General features: G+C 30.5%; 1 protein-coding gene and 1 long non-coding RNA gene across 2 annotated transcripts; both read right to left on the bottom strand.

Moving 5' to 3' along the window:
- Positions 1 to 2,450: 2,450 nt before the first annotated feature.
- LOC119690122 lies at positions 2,451 to 3,389 on the bottom strand. The gene is made up of 4 exons (XR_005253552.1): positions 3,014 to 3,389; positions 2,857 to 2,942; positions 2,627 to 2,796; positions 2,451 to 2,572 (listed from the first exon to the last, which is right to left on the bottom strand). It is a non-coding gene; the product is annotated as an uncharacterized LOC119690122 (long non-coding RNA).
- A 3,772-nt stretch (positions 3,390 to 7,161) lies between these two features.
- Positions 7,162 to 18,364, bottom strand: LOC119662495 (proteasome subunit alpha type-5-like). The gene is made up of 3 exons (XM_038072126.1): positions 18,242 to 18,364; positions 7,778 to 7,886; positions 7,162 to 7,720 (listed from the first exon to the last, which is right to left on the bottom strand). Exons 2-3 carry the CDS (start codon positions 7,839 to 7,841, stop codon positions 7,170 to 7,172), a joined length of 615 nt encoding a protein of 204 aa, XP_037928054.1. The 5' UTR covers positions 7,842 to 7,886; positions 18,242 to 18,364; the 3' UTR covers positions 7,162 to 7,169.

Genomic DNA, 18,364 nt, shown 5'->3' with positions numbered 1-18,364 from the left:
AGGCTAAGGACCAAGCTGATCTATTGTGCACCTTTTTGTATTTCGAAATTTAGTATTTCGTCGAAACGAGATTCTAAGCCGCAGTAGAAATTTTTAATCAAATTAGTAATTTAAGAAAAAATTTAAATTTATAAATCACTGACTTATTTTAAGACTAGCCTATGAAGTGTTAAGAAATGCTGCATGTATGTCTTAAGTGCTTTTATACTGCATGCCCAATAAGGCATGATCTTAAGTTTAGACGTTGCTTTCTTTAAACCGTATTATTGCTATTAAATAAATAAATTAATAAAATAATTCAATCAAGTGAGTTTTTGGATTGACCAAAATTGGGTCTTTCTAGCGGTGGTAGAGCTTCCGATTGTGTGCAAGCACTACATAGGCTCCCTTCGGATGGAGGTCTTAAACGTCTTCATCCTCAGTTTGGTATGCACCTAAAATTTTGTGTCTTCTGTGGCCAAGTGCATCACAGTTGCTGCCTTAGATGAATCGTTGTAAATTAAAGCAGGATCAATTCTAAGGATTTCTTTGGCTGAAGTTTTAATCATCTTTTCTTCTTCTTGAGTTCCTTTTGTCCAAAAAAAAAAAATTAAATAAAAACATTAATACTTTAGGATATTTAAACAAATTAGATTTTTAAACAAATACAAATGAAGTTTAAATTTTACTTTGACAAAATGGTTTTATTGCCTTACAACACCAAATGTTTAAATGTTGGCTTTATGGTCTGTACAATAGGTTTTTTCCTTTTAAATTGTAAAACTCTGTCTGTGACAATCATTTTCCAATAATTTTCCTGCTATTGTAAAAGTCGCAATAAAAAGTTAAATGTAAATACGGGAAACAAGTATTTATGAGTTGTGATAAAGTGTGCCTTAGGGGCAAGTTTTGTGCAATTTCAGATACAAAGGGTAGCAAACGGGAAAGTCATATTGTCTCTTTACAAGACATAAGTAACTTTAAATGATTGTAATAAATATGGTACACAAAAGTTTATATGTCGAAAAATAGTCACAGTTAAACATATTTTGAGGATATGTAATGAAATATAGTCACTGTGGAAAAATATAAATACGAAATGTTTTATACTACATCAGTAATGGTATTTGGATAACTGTTACCGATATTTATAGAAGCATAAAAATTTAAAGAATATGATATCAGTTTTTCAGTTTACTATATATACTAAATTTAATTACATTTCATAATGAATTTTATATAAATCATTAAAATCTGTTCTCTGGCTTTTTTTTATTTCGAACCAATGTCAACACTATAACCAATAAAAACTGATTTCATTACCTAAGACATCCATAAGTATTTGTGTTTTGGTTTTTTGGAAAAACGCCTTGTTTACCGTAATCTAAATATAACCCTACTAATACCGTATCACTTATTCCTCTGCATCCTGAACATAATAGTCTATGTCTGTGGTAGCAGCCGAAGTTACTACCTCCATAAGAACCACTTAAAAATATGTCAATAAGGATAATGTTGAATGGATATATATTTAAAAACAAAATCCAAATAATATTAACAGAAACATGGTTTTATTGTACGCCATACGACAGGAAGAAAATTATTGTATACGACACGACTTAAGCAAGATATTATTACACCGAAGCTAGGAACGCTCAAGGAAGTTTCTTGATAAGAGATATATATATATAAAAATATATGTTGGCACAACAAAGTGAATATACGTATAAAAGTATACAGAACGAATGCCAAAATAAGTCGACTGAAAGAGAGGTCCACACATTGCAGAACCATATTCAATATACTGAAAAGATTTAGAACAAGAGAAAACGGTAATAGAACAATAAAAGTCAGGAAAAAGGGTCAGGAGAGGAGAGATGAATAACTTAGTATAGGATTTTTAATCAAAACTATAGAATTTTTTTTTGTGGTTAAAATATACATATTATCTTTTTTTTAAATCCCCCTTGGGACTTAATATAGCGATTTCAGCAAACTAAACTAGAAGTACGTCAAATGAGTTTTTAAATCATCACCTATGAAGTCTTCCATGATGTCAATACACAATTTTTGGACAGCTTGTGCTCTCTTTAAGAGCTTTAGTTTCATCAGCAAATTCATTTTTATTAAAGAGCAAAAGTAGTACTACGCTTGATCCACCACTCTCCGTATATATATGGAACTTACCAAATATAATACATTTTCTAGAGAACTTCTATATACTTCTTCGTCTACTTTGAGGAATCGCTGCGCAATGTTAGTAATTATTATTTTATTATATATATATTATATATATATTATTATATATATTATTATATATATAATTATTATATATATTATTATATAGTAATTATGATATACTATTTAGGTAGATATTTTATTCCAGAGTTATTAAGTATAAACAATATGTATTTTATATCACACTAAATAATTTATTTATACATTTAAATTTTCACATAAATTACAATATGTTTAATTTTGTTAAGATATTTACAATAAATTTTTACTTTTCATCTGAGAGCCAGCATAATTAAGCATGGACTGAATGCATAATTACATTAATATATTGAGCGCTCCATTGACTGTGTCTAATCTGGTTTTATAACAAAATTTTTTTATTTGATCTTGAAGAAATTTGTTTACATACTTAAGTACTTTCTGAGTTTGTGTGCCACTGACGTCCCTAAACGTATGCCGATTAATTTTGGTAAACATTTTTGGATTTACATTTGTACTTGGGTTGATATTTGGATTTGGAAACCTTAATAGTTAATAGATCAGTCAGCTTGAGTTGGAAAATATGTTTTTTCACAAGGTCTAATTTTTTAAAATTATTTAATTAATTTTTGCTAATATAATAATTTATTTCACGGTTACTTGCAATAATGTAGTGCAATAAGGTTTCGGTCTTGTAAAGTTTAAGTTGATCTGAGGTGGAAAAATAAAATCCAGGCCGAAATTTTCTATAAAAAAAATTTAAAAAAAGGTATTTTCTAAATTTTCATACCATGAGACTTATTTTGTTTGAACCAACCTTACTGCATAAAGTTTAGACTGATTGTTCACTTTGATGCTTTAGCTTTCCTAAGGCTTGCTTGGCATGGGTATACATATCCTTTTGTGTCTCCTGCCTTTTCCGGTAGAACTCCTCATTAATAGGCTTCGAACACTTCAAATTGCAAAAGGACTGAGCAGAGGCACAAGCTAAGTTCTTATCACAAATGTCATCGTCATTCAAATCGGAGCAGTAACATTCAACATCAAATTGAACGCGTTTTTTAGGACCCTCAGTTTCAGTTTGAGTTTCAGATGCAGATTTGAGTATAGATTTACGGTGAGACATTTTTGAAATACAATAATTTTTTTATTTAAAACCAAATACCAAAATTTTAAAAGAGAAAAATGTGTGATTTTTTTAATTGAATTTTAAATTAAATATGTATACTGACAATTTGCTAATCAAATTTGTTTTAAAATAAAGCTAAACCAATTTAAAATTCTATGTTTGCTGCGTTTAAAAATAAATAATAAAAAAATTTTGAAGTACTCATGTAAAGGCAATAAATATTATAAAATTCCATAAAAAACAAAGTATGTATACGTATAGTTTATATAATACGGCGTTTACATTGGCCGAAAATGGCTCATTTTGAATGAGCCATTTGAAAGTGTTTACATTCGTTCTATTTCATTTGTTCTCATTTCAACAGCTAATTTTTCAACTTGCATGTTGATTTGATTTTTGGCCTGTGCCAAAAAAATGTTGCATGAAGGTTAAATATGCCTTCAAACCTTACATTAGAAACTTAAAACATATTTTAACCTTCGATTAAATACTTTTTGGGAGAGTAAAAGTTTCTAAAAGCAGTGCATCGTTTTCAAGAAAATGCAACCACCAAACATTTGTTTACCTTTTTTTGTAAATATGTTAAAAACAGCTTTTTCAAACTGTCAAAATGCCATGAAGAGCTTTCATTTAGGGTATGTTCAATGGATTCCTTTGCATTTGGAATGTATGTGGAATGCATTCGAACGTCATTCATACAGAATGTGAGAAAATTGCTCATTTTGTGCTTGAAATTTTATATGCAAGAATGAGCCATTCGATACTCATTTTCGATTTTTGACCAAAATGAGCCATTTTCGGCCAATGTAAATGCCGTATAAGTTATGTGGGCGATACACACTTTAGTGTATTAAAAGATATTCGCGAAAATCGCATGAAGATACATTTAAAGAACCTTCTTATCTCATCGAATAATCACGGCATGTAATAAAATAGTAACCTGGAAGAATTGTTGAAGATCGCATACCGTGAGGAGCACTGGATAAAAAGAGAATTTTTGAGGGGTTGTTGTTTGAAAGTGTGACTAATGAGCAGGTGATTTAAATTCTAAATAATTAAAGATTAACATTAATTAGAGAAACTAATATAAAATTTGAATTTGAAATTTGAAGTTTTCAATAATTAGTTAACTTTGGAGTGCTTTGCTAACAGGTAATTTGTAGATAAAAGTTTCTAAAGAGATGGTTAGACAACCCCACAGTCAAAAATAAACTCGAAATAAAGTAAATAAAGTAAATAAATATGGTGGAGTTTTAGTTAAATTGGAATCAAACCTACCAATTTGAAAGCAGCAAAGTTAGTAAGTACTGCTAGGAGTGACGAGCGAAAATTCAAATTCCCTCATTAAAACCGTGATCTAGTTATTCGAAACTGAAACTCACTTTCAGTTTTAGTTTACTTATGATTTTAATATGAGGTTTGGTAGTAAGTAAGGTAGTAACGATATAAGAAACTTAAAAGTTGATGTGTTGGGACATGGAAGGGAAAGAATTATGGAAAATGAGATAATAGATGGTTTTTAATAGAAGAATAGATAGTGACAAGTTAGGGAGTATATTAATATGAGATGCAATGTTCATATGCGTTTATAAATAATAAAAGCTCATATTTCGCAAGAAATCGAGCATGTGATAAATAGAGGTTAGGGTTTTTACTAATCTGAAAAAAGCTTGTCTAAGATAATGTAAAGCTACTTAAAAGCCGTTCAAAGCAGACAACTTCGTGAATTTTTACGAAAATGGATAAAATAAATTTCGTGTGCTGATTAAGCATTACTTTTTACGTAAAAAATCTATCACTGAAACTAAGGAAAGACTTGATAAATACTCGTTTTGTTACTGTGGACGAAACATCGATCCATCACAACACGCCAGAGACCAAGGAACAATCGAAACAGTGGGTTGCTAGGGGTGAACAGAGTCTGTCAGCCAATAAAGTCATGGCTACAGTTTTTTGAGATGCAAGGGGTGTCATTCACATCGATTATCTGGAGAAAAAGCTAAAATGATCACCGGCGAATATTATGCATAGCTTTTGAACAGATTCGATGTTGATTTGAAGTAAAAACGGCCGCATTTGGCGAAGAAGAAAGTGCTATTCCATCAAGGCAATGCAAGTGTACACACTTGTCTAGTCACGATTGCCAAAATCCACGAATTGGGATACGAACTGCTACCCCATCCAGCATATTCTCCAGATTTAGTCCCCTGCGACAATCTTCTGTTTTCAAACCTAAAGAAATGGCTGGGCGGTAAGAGATTTGAATTGTATTTTGAGAGCTTTGAGAAAACCTATTATTTGGAGAGAATAAGAAAATTAGAAAAACACTGGACTAAATGTATCGAGCTAAAAGGCGATTATGTAGAAAAATAAAATGTTTATTTGCTGAATAAAATTTGTTTTATTCAAAAAGTCACTGACTTGTCAAACCGCCCTCGTATCATGGTGTTAAAACTATTTATATTCTTGTACTTGTGATTATGGTTGAAATTATAGTTACTTGATTTGTTTGAAAAAATTTTTTGCGGACAATCGCTTTTTTTTTAAAAGTGTTGGTAAGTTTATTGTTCATGATAATTTCGGTTTATCGATAGTTAATTATCTTACAAACACTTATTAATAATATTCTTTTTGTAGTGCAATAATCATTCTTTATTATTATTCTTACAAAAAAAAAACAATATTCATAGCTTGATGGGATCTACTCCTATTTAACAGTAAGAGTGTATGTTAAGAGTTCGTATTCGGTTTTATGAACTGTTCCAAGAATCCGATGAATCGAATGGAAGATTTATTAAACGAAGAGTAGAAATACCAATACGAAGTTGATGGGATCTACTCCTATTTGAAAAAAATGTACATAGTTCTCATAGCGTAAGAGTAAGAGTGTAAGAGTTCGTATTCGGTTTTATGAACTGTTCCAAGTATCCGATTAATCGAATGTAAAATTTATTAAACGAAGAGTTAAAATACCAATCCGAAGTTTTCGAATATTCGGATTTGCGATTATTATTCGTAGAGAAATTATTTGAAGCCTTTGTGAGCGATAGTTAACGCTGGATTCACACAAGAGTTTTGCTTGTAATTTTGGCTGTCCACTGTTGTTGCTTACAATGTATTTTTGACAGCTAAAATTACAAACAAAACTCTTGTATGAATTCAGTATAAAGGGAGAGCACAAACTACGAATTTTTAAATAAGTTCACAACAAATAATAATTGCAAATTCGATTATTCGAAGACTCCGGATTTACAAAAAATCCGATTTTCATTCCAATTCCGGAGACTTCGTTGCTGTCCGAATATCCGAATAATATGAACAGCACTACTAATGAATAAATTATTTTTCGAGTAGTAAGCACTTAAACATACTGTCTCTCTCAGTAATTATTGAAAATATGTACTATCCCTCCAAATTATATTTTTTCTCGGATTAAGAAACCATTTCTCGCTTTTATATAGAATAAGTCGGAAATATGCTGTTAATACATAGTATAATGATACATTGATTTAGAAAAATACTAAGTCTATTTTTTCCTCTTTCCCCTGATTACTCGAATGAAGTTTTCACAATGCTGTGGAAAATTTCTCCATTCATTTCTAAGAGGTGGTTTATTGAGTTCAAGTTTCACACGGAGGTTTTCGATGAATCCAACTACTGTCAAAAAAAAAAAAATATTCAGGAAATATAAGTTTAGAATTTAAATAAAATTTGATTAAAAATATATATGCTATTTTATATGAAAAATAGTAAATTGCACGAAATTTCTAGTATAAACATACAACGAAATAAGAATAAAACAGTAAAATAAACTTATGCATTTTAAAAAACTCTTTATTTCATACTATCGATGTATTAAACTTGACATTTCTGGAGGTACAAGATCTCCCCATGAAGGCATTTTAATTTTAGTCGTTGGAATTTCTATTACGTCAATATTCTTTGCTTGAAAACGTGGTCCCACAGCATAACGCAGCGTAAAAAGTGATAAGCGTTTTGTGTCTTGTAAACTTAACAAGGGCTTATACTTCACATTTAAGAAATATCTAGCTCTATCTCGCTCTGATCCAAAAGCGGCATAGAAAACTCTATTGTATTCACCCAACTTAGTTAAGTACCATAACTCTGGTACATCGTCGGTTGTTACACCAGCGAATATTAGTTCAACATTAGTTTTCTCAACTCGCATTATATTTGATAAACCGATTACTATTTCACCTAAACTCTGACCATCATTATGCTTAGTAATTGCATATTCAATCAAAGGAGGAACTTCACTTTCTGTGCCAATTGCGACAGCTATTATTTTCTCATTGATAGCTAATATTCCGTGAAATTTTGATTCCGAATTAGTCGTATGAGTGACTGAGTCTCTCTCCACAGCTAAGACCACACCTAAGTAGTTCAAAGATGCATTATTCATTTCAAAGTTATGCAAATTTGGTAACTTACCATAGGGAGTGCAGACGCCAACGATATTTAAATTATATTTTGATAACGATTTTTCTTGAGACATGTTTGCTATGATTTCCTTAGTTTTTCGTTTTAACAGTAATGCTTCCTGTAAATATCATTTTCAAATATCACTGTAAAATTAGGAATATGTAAAAAAATAAAAACTATTTTTTTTATCCAAAAAAAGAAACAGAAGAATCCTTCTATTTCTGGAGCTTTGATGTCTTAGCAACTTTATTTAGCTAATTTTGTAGAATGGTAGAAGAGTGGTAGATACTATAAACTTTCAACTTGTCTAAGACGAGTTTTGGCGATTTGAAGATTATACTAAGTTATATATAGTAAGTTATGGTTCAGTATTATTGACGGAGTTCTGTTCATATAGTTCTGTTCCTAGTTTATAATTTTGCTTAATTCCAGTATCAAAAAGTCTATCGAGAAAAAAAGTGGTATAGAAATCCTTGTCAACGTGACTAAATTTTAATCATAATTCTATCTTTTTTATTAATCCCAATTTTCTAACTTTATTTATTACTTTTTTTATATCTTAGCAGATATCCGAGGACGACTGTTTTGAGTATAAGGGCGGAAAAAACTAAAGTTTTAAAAAGTGGCTTCAATGTAGTGACGTCATCGGTATCAACGAATTTTACCACTGATGGTACCCACCGAAGCATAGAAACTGTGTAATCTACAGTCTATAGACTTTAAATATATATTAGAACGCATAAGCGAGAGAACAAAGTTACATTTATTCAAATGTTAAATCGGTACTATTTTGCAGATATGAAACATGGGGGCTCTCAAAGAAATTACGGACTCATCTACATACCTTCATTCACAAGTGCTTGCGTTGTGTTCTTAAATTACATTGACCTGTGCAAATTTCCAATGATGATTAATGTATGAAACTAGAAATCATAAACGGCTGTGTATTAGCTATACAGACCTATATAAAGACCTATAAAGAACGTAGTTAGACATGCATTGCGGCTCAGCGAAAACAAGGCATCGAACTATTGATAAAAAAGAATAATGATACCTACTATTTGCGGAATGATGTCAAGAGAAGACATTAACAGAATACAGGTCATATGGTCCAGCAGTAGTTAAACAGGTGGTGAGTAAGTTAGTAGAAAAGTGTAGTCCATGTCCACAGGTCCATATTATACAGACAGTCGTGTTCATGTCTAAAATAAGATTCTTGTTTTTTTTTCAATGTTAATTGAATAATTAAAGAGAACACAAAATTTTGATTAAACTTTGTTCATGGTAATAAACTTTTCTGTACTTTACTCAAAACTAAAATTTAGAATGTATAAGGCAGCTAAAATTACGTATATTTTGGTGTGAAAATACTTATGGATGCCTAAATAACTAAGTTTTCTGTCATATATAACCAAGGACGATTAAGATTAATAAATCCAGACAACAATGGTTAGTGCAGTCCGTATCGCAATGGTCAATAAATGCCTCTGGGAAGAAGTGTTATATCATTAAATGATATCTTAACTAGTAGTTACAGTATGAAATTTATGATTGTGTTTTGACTGTGTGTATAACATGCATTCATGGGCATGACTAAAAGAAGTATAAAATGGACGTTACTATACGTCGTATGACTTCTAATCCCTGAAATGCTATAAAAAAAAATTATTAAAGATACGACAGCTGTACTGAGCAGATTAGCTAATTGATTGTTGGAATGTTTCGAACTTATATACAAATAAATACATGTGAATTTGTATTTGTGTTTAATTAAAACAATTTACTTGAAATCCATAATGATCTTCCATACAGTGTACTTATGATGATTTTTTGTACCTATAAGTTTCATAAAAAACGCTGCGTATATATTTTATCACGGCTTCGAAAATTTATTACATGTACTTTGTAAATAATAAAAATAAAATATTTATGTAGGATGTAAACGATTCTCACTGTCCCTCAAGGCAATCAAAAAGCAATCGAAACTGTCAGTTGCACACGGAAAGTCCAACTTCATTTGCATTTGTTGGCGGATGGAAAATTATGTTATAAAAATACAATACCAAGTACGCTTTTTTCACAAAAAAAAAAACCTGCAAAACTACGATAAATGTCCCGAACGTCCTGAATATCCTGGATATCCTGTTTCTTGTTTTTTGTATCTCATTTGCAACAATATTGGATTGTTTATTTTAAGTAAAAAATTGATAAAGTTTTTCATTAATGGAAACAAGTTGCTGCAGTTGCCTTTGAAGGATTCCACCATTTTTTTCTTTTACTTTTAAATTTTTCATTTTTACTTAAAAACTACACTCGAACTTAATTAACTCTTCATCGAGGTCCGCAGAACTTTTGCAAAATTTCTCGTTTATTTGAAGCATCTTCCATTACAGACAGCAGATTGTTGGTACGAATTTACTGAGGAATACCATCATTCACGTTCTTTTTTGTCAAGTATGTGCAGTTTTCGGTTAAGTACATTGGCTTTGCGTTGATTGTGGGAAAGTTTTATGGATTTCACAAAAATATGTGACGCGTTTGGTGTTAACTTTTTGTTAAATAAATGGAATTTTAATTTCATTCCTTCATTTATTTTTTTATACCAAATTACGAATATATTTTGGAGTTTTTCAATTGCTTACGATTGATGTCATACGTCTATGAGGTGCAGACCTTCGATTTTGGGAGATGGAAATGTAAGTGCAAGCTTTTAATTGAGTTGTTTTATTTAACATTGTACAGTTTTTAATAAATGTAAGGATTTTAAATTAATCAGCTTACAAGATGCATTTAATTAAATATTTCCAAATAAAACTTCAATTATATATAAATATATAGAATATGTTGAATAGTATGTATGAGGGATGTGATCAATTTACTTATACATAAATAGTAAATTATTATTATTAATATATAAAACAGCACTGCAACCGTCGCATCTATTGTGCCGCCTTCTGAGTTTAAAGTTAGTCTCTAAGCCCTGTTGCGTAAATAGAAAGTAGTATAGAACCTACTTTATAGAGTTTTATTGCTTCTCCCGTAAGGGTACACATTCCTAGGGGTTTATGCCGTATGTACACAAGCGCAGTGCAGTCTTATAGCACATGTGAAGTTGACTTTTCATTCTCTTCCCAGAATCTACAGTTTGGATCCGTATGCTTACTCAGTTTCGTAAGGTGGTATTTCAGTTTACAGTGTCCTGTTAAGATTTAAAGTTTTTCTTTTAATATATTCATACAATTCTGGCTTCTCGTGTTGTAATAGGTACCAATAAGTGATTTGAATTGTGTTAATCCTGGTAGATTATTCCAGTCATCCTTTTGGTTTTGGTCCTCCTGTGTCTGTGTCCTAATCCACAGAAAGGTTCATGCCCCATCATCAGTGTGGTTGCTCCGTTCCTGCCTAGTTTGTGTACGTAAACGTTTCCGCGTACGCTAGTATGTCCCGATACCACGAGAATTGACATCTGTTTTTATTCGCTGAGCAGGTTTTGTAGATCAAGACATTCCTGCACCAGTCTTGAAGACAGCTGACGCCAGTTTAGTGCCTTGATAGCCGCTTGGCTGTTTTTCAGTATTGCAATATTTTTTCCTTGGCATTTCCATTCAAAATGAAAAGGTACGCACTTAAATATTGCGTAAATTTCTACTTGAAAGATGCTAGTACTTTGTTCCAGTGCTTTCCAATGCTTCTTCTCCGATCGGACTATGCCCGGTCAGGCGATCCATCGGTGAATACCCCCCCCCCCCCCCCCGGTTTCCTTTATTGCTTTCTTCTGTTTTAAAAAGTTTGGTAAAGCTAAACTATGGATGTTTAGCAAGATTTTCGAACCTCTTGATGGAATAGAATCGGCAAGGGTGTGAGTTCTAGAAGGACCTCAATGGATGCCGTTAAACAAAAGTTTTTTTAACGATAATAAACGATGTTATATGAAAATTTGTGTGCGGAGTGAGTGTGCCAGTGGCGGGAAAACTATGAAAAAATTTTGGAATCTAGATAACAATGGAGGTTTTTTGGATACCAAAATTCAGCTTTCTACCTATCATAATTTTAGAGTTTTTAATAATTTTGTATGGGGAGTGGGTGTGGTAGTTGGTTGGAAAACCATGAAAAAATTTTGGAATCTAAATAATAATATAGGTTTTTTGGACACCAAAATTCAGCTTTCTATTTATCATAGTTTTTGAATAGTCTTGGCACATCACTAAATGCTCCATGTTTAGGGAAATATTTCCGCTGGTTCCAGTAGGCCGATTGTGTTCAAATTATATATAAAAGGAAGATTATCTCAAAAATTATACTTTAGGAAAATTATACATCAATATCTGTACTGGTTCCGAAAATATGGAATTTTGACCGCCTAATTTTTGTTTTGTCACACTGTGCGGCGCGGTCTTCTGGTTTGTATTTATCAGTTGACCATAACTGTAAGCCCTTTGTTATAGACATCTCTACATACAAAAAATTTTATGGAAAAGAATTCAAGTTTCATATCGTACTAAAGTTCAATTCAGTCAAACAGTAGGAATCATCGATGTAATTTTCTGTTCAACTTTTTATTTAATGATGATTTTAATTGTTGATGTTAATTGCCAATATTACAATTCTTAACAGAATAAAAAGAATAAACTTGTATACCAGTTAATACCTTTTAATGAGATTATCTATTTTACTAAGTAACTAATGATGTTAAAAATTTAATTAATTATTAGATTAAACTATGCTTGGTATACTTAAACAAGTATTACAGTTGCTATAAGTTAACTACTAAAGCCAAAATACTCGAGACAAAAGAGTGGACGACAATGTTGTGGTGAATGTTGACGTGGTATCCGAAAACAAATTATGTAAGTTCATCTTCCGAAAAAAATTTGTTAGTGCTCGTTTATATTGTTAATCTCAAATAAGCATTCAATGGTGAAGCATGTGCTGATAAAAGTGATGAATGAGATTTAAATCACATCGCCAGACATAAACTTAAAACAAAATAAATACCTACCGTGGAGGAAGAAGCAGAAACAATGCTGAAGAGGCGAAGTTTCCGCAAAAGCCAAACTAGATAATAGAAAATCACGCATATTAAGAGTTTAACCGCCTAAAAAAGTATAACCAATGGACATAAACGAACAAGCAAACATTTTTGCGTCAAGGATGTAAATAGGAGGTTTAGGATGGCACAGCAGGAGCTAATGAAATGCAACGAAGTGAGTACAGATATATGAATGTGGTTGAGGTTGCCTTTGTCTGAATTAAAGTCCTGTCGACTTGTCCTTACTTTATATTGAATTACAAAACAATAACGACTGTAATCAAATACTTTACGCTTAACAGAATATTTCATTAAGGACACGAGCATTTTAGTCTGGACATAAAAGTTAAATAGCGTTTAAGTGTAGTATTTACTCGATAAATCTTTAACTATGTGCTGCAGTGGAACTATTATTTGTTGGAGTTTAGATAATTTTTTTTGGGCTTTAAATATATTTGAAAACATTTATTTATTACGCTTTACACCAAAATTTATTGCTTTAAAGTCGCGAAAATTTGCAAATTAAAATTGACAGCTTATTGATTCGTCAATTTGGAATTGGGACCCACTTCACTTTTGACAATTATACGTTTCAAGTTATGAAAGACTTTGTTTATTTGTGAACCAGCATAAACGAAGAATCACTCTTGCCTATTGATGTCACTTCAAGCTAAGTAGGTAATTCAGAAATAAATCTCTCTCATGATAAACAGAAGTCACGTTCTACAAGTCACTTAGCAAACCTGTCTTGCTGTATGGTACAAAAGCTTAAAAAATTACTAACAGTGATGAGAAGACATTAAGAGTATTAGAGAGAAATTTTATTCCAAAGATCTATGGTCCCTTACTTGTTACGCAACGAGTATCGAATTGGAAGGAACGATGTGCTATAGTAGCTATACCACGACTTTAACATAGTTAAGCGCATAAAAATTCCGTGGCTTCGCTAGCTTGGTCATATCGTGTGAATGGAAGTAAGTGCTTTGGCTAGAAAGGTGATTGATTCGGTACCCGCAAGTGAAAAACGTGGTGTAAAATGTCCGCATTTTCGATAGAAGGACCATGCGACCAACGATTTGGTGGCGCTCAATACTGCTAACTGGCGATCAAAACCTGTTAACAATAGAAAATTAACAATAAAGTTTAATTATATATAAAATAAAATAAATCAAAGCAAATTATGTGAAATTTAAGTGTAAACGGACAAATCAGAACAAATTTTAACTCCTAATTAAATTTGTAATTTAATTAATTTTTATATTTCAATTTATAATAATTTAAAACTATTGTTGAGTAAGTCTTCGTTAAACCAAATACTTTTTTAAATTATTAGAAAAAGAAGCGTAAGCTAAATGAAATTATACAAATTATAATTATTAAAATTATAAAAATAAAAAATTTAAAAAATTACAACAACCAGACCGAATATAATTTAGATGAAATTGTGTTAGTGCGGTCAACGAGTAGGTGCAATGCATGTCTTTTTATTAATTGAAGGTTAATTTATGAATACACTGTAAGAAATTTACAAAATAGTTAAATCGAACTGAAATATTTCTAAATACTAAATCTTTTAATTGAATTTTTCTTTATTGCCTTGGAGTACAATTATAAATTTTCATTGAAGATAACAACAATTTCGCGTTTGACTTAATCATGGCGCTTATTAATGTTCTTATTATTATAGATATTATTATTATTTATATAAATAACATAATAAACCTAAAGAATAGGAGGAAAATATGGAAATATTTGAAAAAATATTTAAAGAAAAATAGAATCGTTGAATTTTTTGAAGTTTATGCCTACAAGCGCTCGAAGAGCAGACACCGGATCACTGTTGTGGACTTGTTCAGGCTTTTCTTGAATCATGGTTAAAATTTTGACCGCCCAATTCATTACTATATTCTATGATATTTTCAACATTAGTATGGGCTGCATACTTGCATTTATTAATGAGTCCGACTAGTTTTTATATTCTAGGTTAGTTGTAGGCACAATTACGAGATATGTGTAATCTAAACGATTTTCTTCTATTTTAGTTAGATGTAATTTCCTTTGAACTATGAAATTCGAGGAAATGATTCTTTGATTTAAGAATAATAGTCACTGAAACGATATTATGACTCATTGACTGTAGGCTCTTTATAGGAGTATGACGAATGAATAATTTTTTTTGCATGGAAAGGTTCTTCAGTTTTTTATATAATAATTTTTTTTTTAAAAAATAAAAAATATCAGAAAAAGTGATTTTGAATCATAATAGTTCTTTTGAGAATAAAAATAGTTTAACTATCAAATAAAAGGATAATCAAGGCAGAAAAACTGGGTTTTGACTTTAAGTCTTGGAATGAATCATATTTAAAATATAAAAAGTTGTTTATTGTGTTTGATGAGCTGTTTGTTACTGTGTACCCTTACATGTATTATCTTTAGGTAATTGTTTTTATTTTTTTCATTCATAATTTAAATATATAAAAATATTTTAAAATATCTTTGAAACTTGATTTAGACAGAAACTTAGTTTAAAGCAGATATTTTGCAATCCAATTTTTTTTGGTATTACAGGAAGAATGTTGTGCAAAATGGCTTCGATAGAATTATGTTGTACTCCCACTGCTTCCCCCAGTTTGTTTGCGTTTCTGTGCTGAATGAAAGAACTTCATTTGTCCATGGCACGTGAATCACAGAGCATTTCAACGCAAACAGTCTGGAACAGCCCAAACTGTTGCGCATAACTGAAAGCAGTTCGCGTTTGCAAATAAACAAAACAAAATGCTTTGCATACTTTTAGATGCGTGGGTAAACGAATGAATAATTGATTTCATTTCAACGGACAATGTCTCCTCTAACCAATTTTTTCTGTTGTACTCTCCTTCGTACCGAACGTAGACGACAAATGCACAAATATCAAAATGTTCTAACGTTTTTGACAATCCAACTATGTCTGCGGCTACTTTGTGTGTGCTTCATTTTGCACATATGCCCAAAGTGTTCATTGAATGTTGTTGTTGTTGTTGTTGCTGTTGCTGTTGTTGTTGTTTTATTGTTTTTGTTCTTGTTTTTACTGTTAGCTTGCTTAATTCACTCATTTTGAGCATTTTGTACCCGCACTTCAGCTATTTTACTTTTATGCTGTTGCAATTGTGTTTCACTCTACTTAACGACGGCGTATTCACACGTACATACACACACATACGTACGAGCATACACTACAGTTGCGGCTGTGTTTTTTAAGCAGGTCTGCGAGTTTTTGTTATTCTTGTTGTCATTTTGATTTCGTTCTCACTTCACTATTCGCACACCATTCACAGGGACGACATTGATGACTTTGCTTCTGAGTCTGTCTGTTCAATCGCTGCTGCTTCAGTCGATGCTGCTTCGGTCTTCCTTTCCATAATAATTGTTTTTATTTTAGTCCATTTGTTTGGCTGAGCGTATGCTTTATAATCCTACCAAACGCATTTTATTGTAAATTTGTTGCCAGGGTTTATCTCAGCGTTGCCATACGTACCATTTATTGTTGTTGTTATATTTGTTTTTTATATATAATTTTTAATTTATATTTGCTGATCATTTGTTGCTGGGAAAATATGTTTGTTTTTGTTTATATTCACGCAAGCTTATGTAAATTTTTTTCAACATTTATGGTTTTTTTGTTTTTTTTTTTGGTTCGCGGTGGCTTTAATATTTTTTTACTGTGCTTATTTGTTTCTGTTAAGGGCTTTAAAGCATTTAATCGCTTTTATATAATTTGTAATAATTGCATAATTTATGAAGTTAGTTGATATTAAAATAACAAACTTTTACATTTTGTATTTCAACGGAATTAGCATGTGCACACAATTCATGAAAGGATCCGATAAGAAATACGTTGACTAATATATCACTTTCATAATATTGTGTATATTAAAAAGGGATATAATGGCGGACAAGCCAAAGAACATGAACAACAATAATATTTCAGAATGAGACTCGTTTTACTATGAAAATGTTACTGCGCGATATATATTAACTGTGGGGGATTTGACAACTTTAGCCAATTGGGGCCCTATGCCCCACTGGGAGATGAGGATGACAGAAGAAGAAGCCAATGGTTATAAATATATGTATAATTTTCTTAAAAAGACAAAGCCACATCAAATCAATGACGAAAATTAAGAGCAGCAATGCACAATTCAAGACCTAAGATACAATATCATATACATTGAACTCACTCTAATAGTACATTCACAGTATCTCATTTATACACTTGCTCATTTATATTAATGAGTGAACGTTCACATTATAATGAGATCATTTATGCAGCTAACAGAACTTTTATAAACTTCGTTTAACAATATCTCACACTAAAAAATAAGGGTATGATAAATAATTTTTAAAAAGAATTTCTAAAATAATATTATGACTAAAATAATTTTAATAATTGTAATTTTAATGATTGCATAACTAAAAATAAATAAAATCAAAATCAAAAATTTAAAATTTTTGTTAGTGCATAAATACTTTCAAATAATTTTTTAAAAATAGTTCTAAAACAAATAGCACCCTAAATTGATCCAGACTCAAGTAGAATACAACTGTAAATCCAAATCAGAAATAAAAAGCAAATACAAAGTTCCTATATAAAAGAAGTGAATTGCAACAATAAAATTATTTTAAATTTATTTGGCAAAATAATCTTTGGTACTTGTAGTCTCAAAAAATTATTATATTTTTATTTTATTATTATTTAAAAATACATAAAAAATATTTCCAAAAAGATGACTAATGAGGGATATTTGGCATTAATCGAAATAGCTATATAGTTAGCTAAAAATTTAATTAATTTTTTTTAATTATTGTTGTAATATATTATTATTTAAAAAATATATTTATTTATGAATTCTTTTTGTTTAAATGTTTTATTTATTTATTTTATCATTCATTGGACTTTTATTATACACAGAAGAGTAAGAAAGAAAAATCAAATGTGAATATAAATATATATATTTTTTTTAGTTTTTATTTTTACTACAAAAACAGCAAGGAATTTTACAGAGACAACATTTGTTCATTTATTCAAGCTTAAATTTTTAGTCTGTCGAAATTACTACATTAAAAATACACTAGGTGGCGTAAGCATTTTTGATTTAAGTAATTAATTCTCTTCACCACAATTATTTCAATTCAAGTAGCAATAATTTATTGAATATTGTTATGCTATTGACCCGATTCCTAACAAACATGTTACTATAGTAGTGAACTGCTGTGACATATTTTTTGATATTACGAAATCATTCTGTGTATTTTATTATTTAGCTATTTTCAATAATTCTAAATAAAAATTTTGTGAAGCTATCTATGTCTTCCTTTATCTGAATGAATTTGTATTCATACAAAACGGTTATATCAATAATATATATATGTATTGCATTAATATCTCTTTGTTGAAAACTACTTACTGAGATTTTTAGATGGCAAATTTCTCTGTTGAATGAAGAGCAATACTCTATATTTTTTTAATTAAAGTCTAAAACAAAGCCTATTTGCAAATATCTTATCTTATAAACTGTTCAATATACTTC

This window comes from Teleopsis dalmanni, chromosome X, assembly GCF_002237135.1.
Source record: "Teleopsis dalmanni isolate 2A chromosome X, ASM223713v2, whole genome shotgun sequence".
Lineage (NCBI taxonomy): Eukaryota > Metazoa > Arthropoda > Insecta > Diptera > Diopsidae > Teleopsis > Teleopsis dalmanni.
This window is presented reverse-complemented; position numbering and strand designations above follow the sequence as displayed.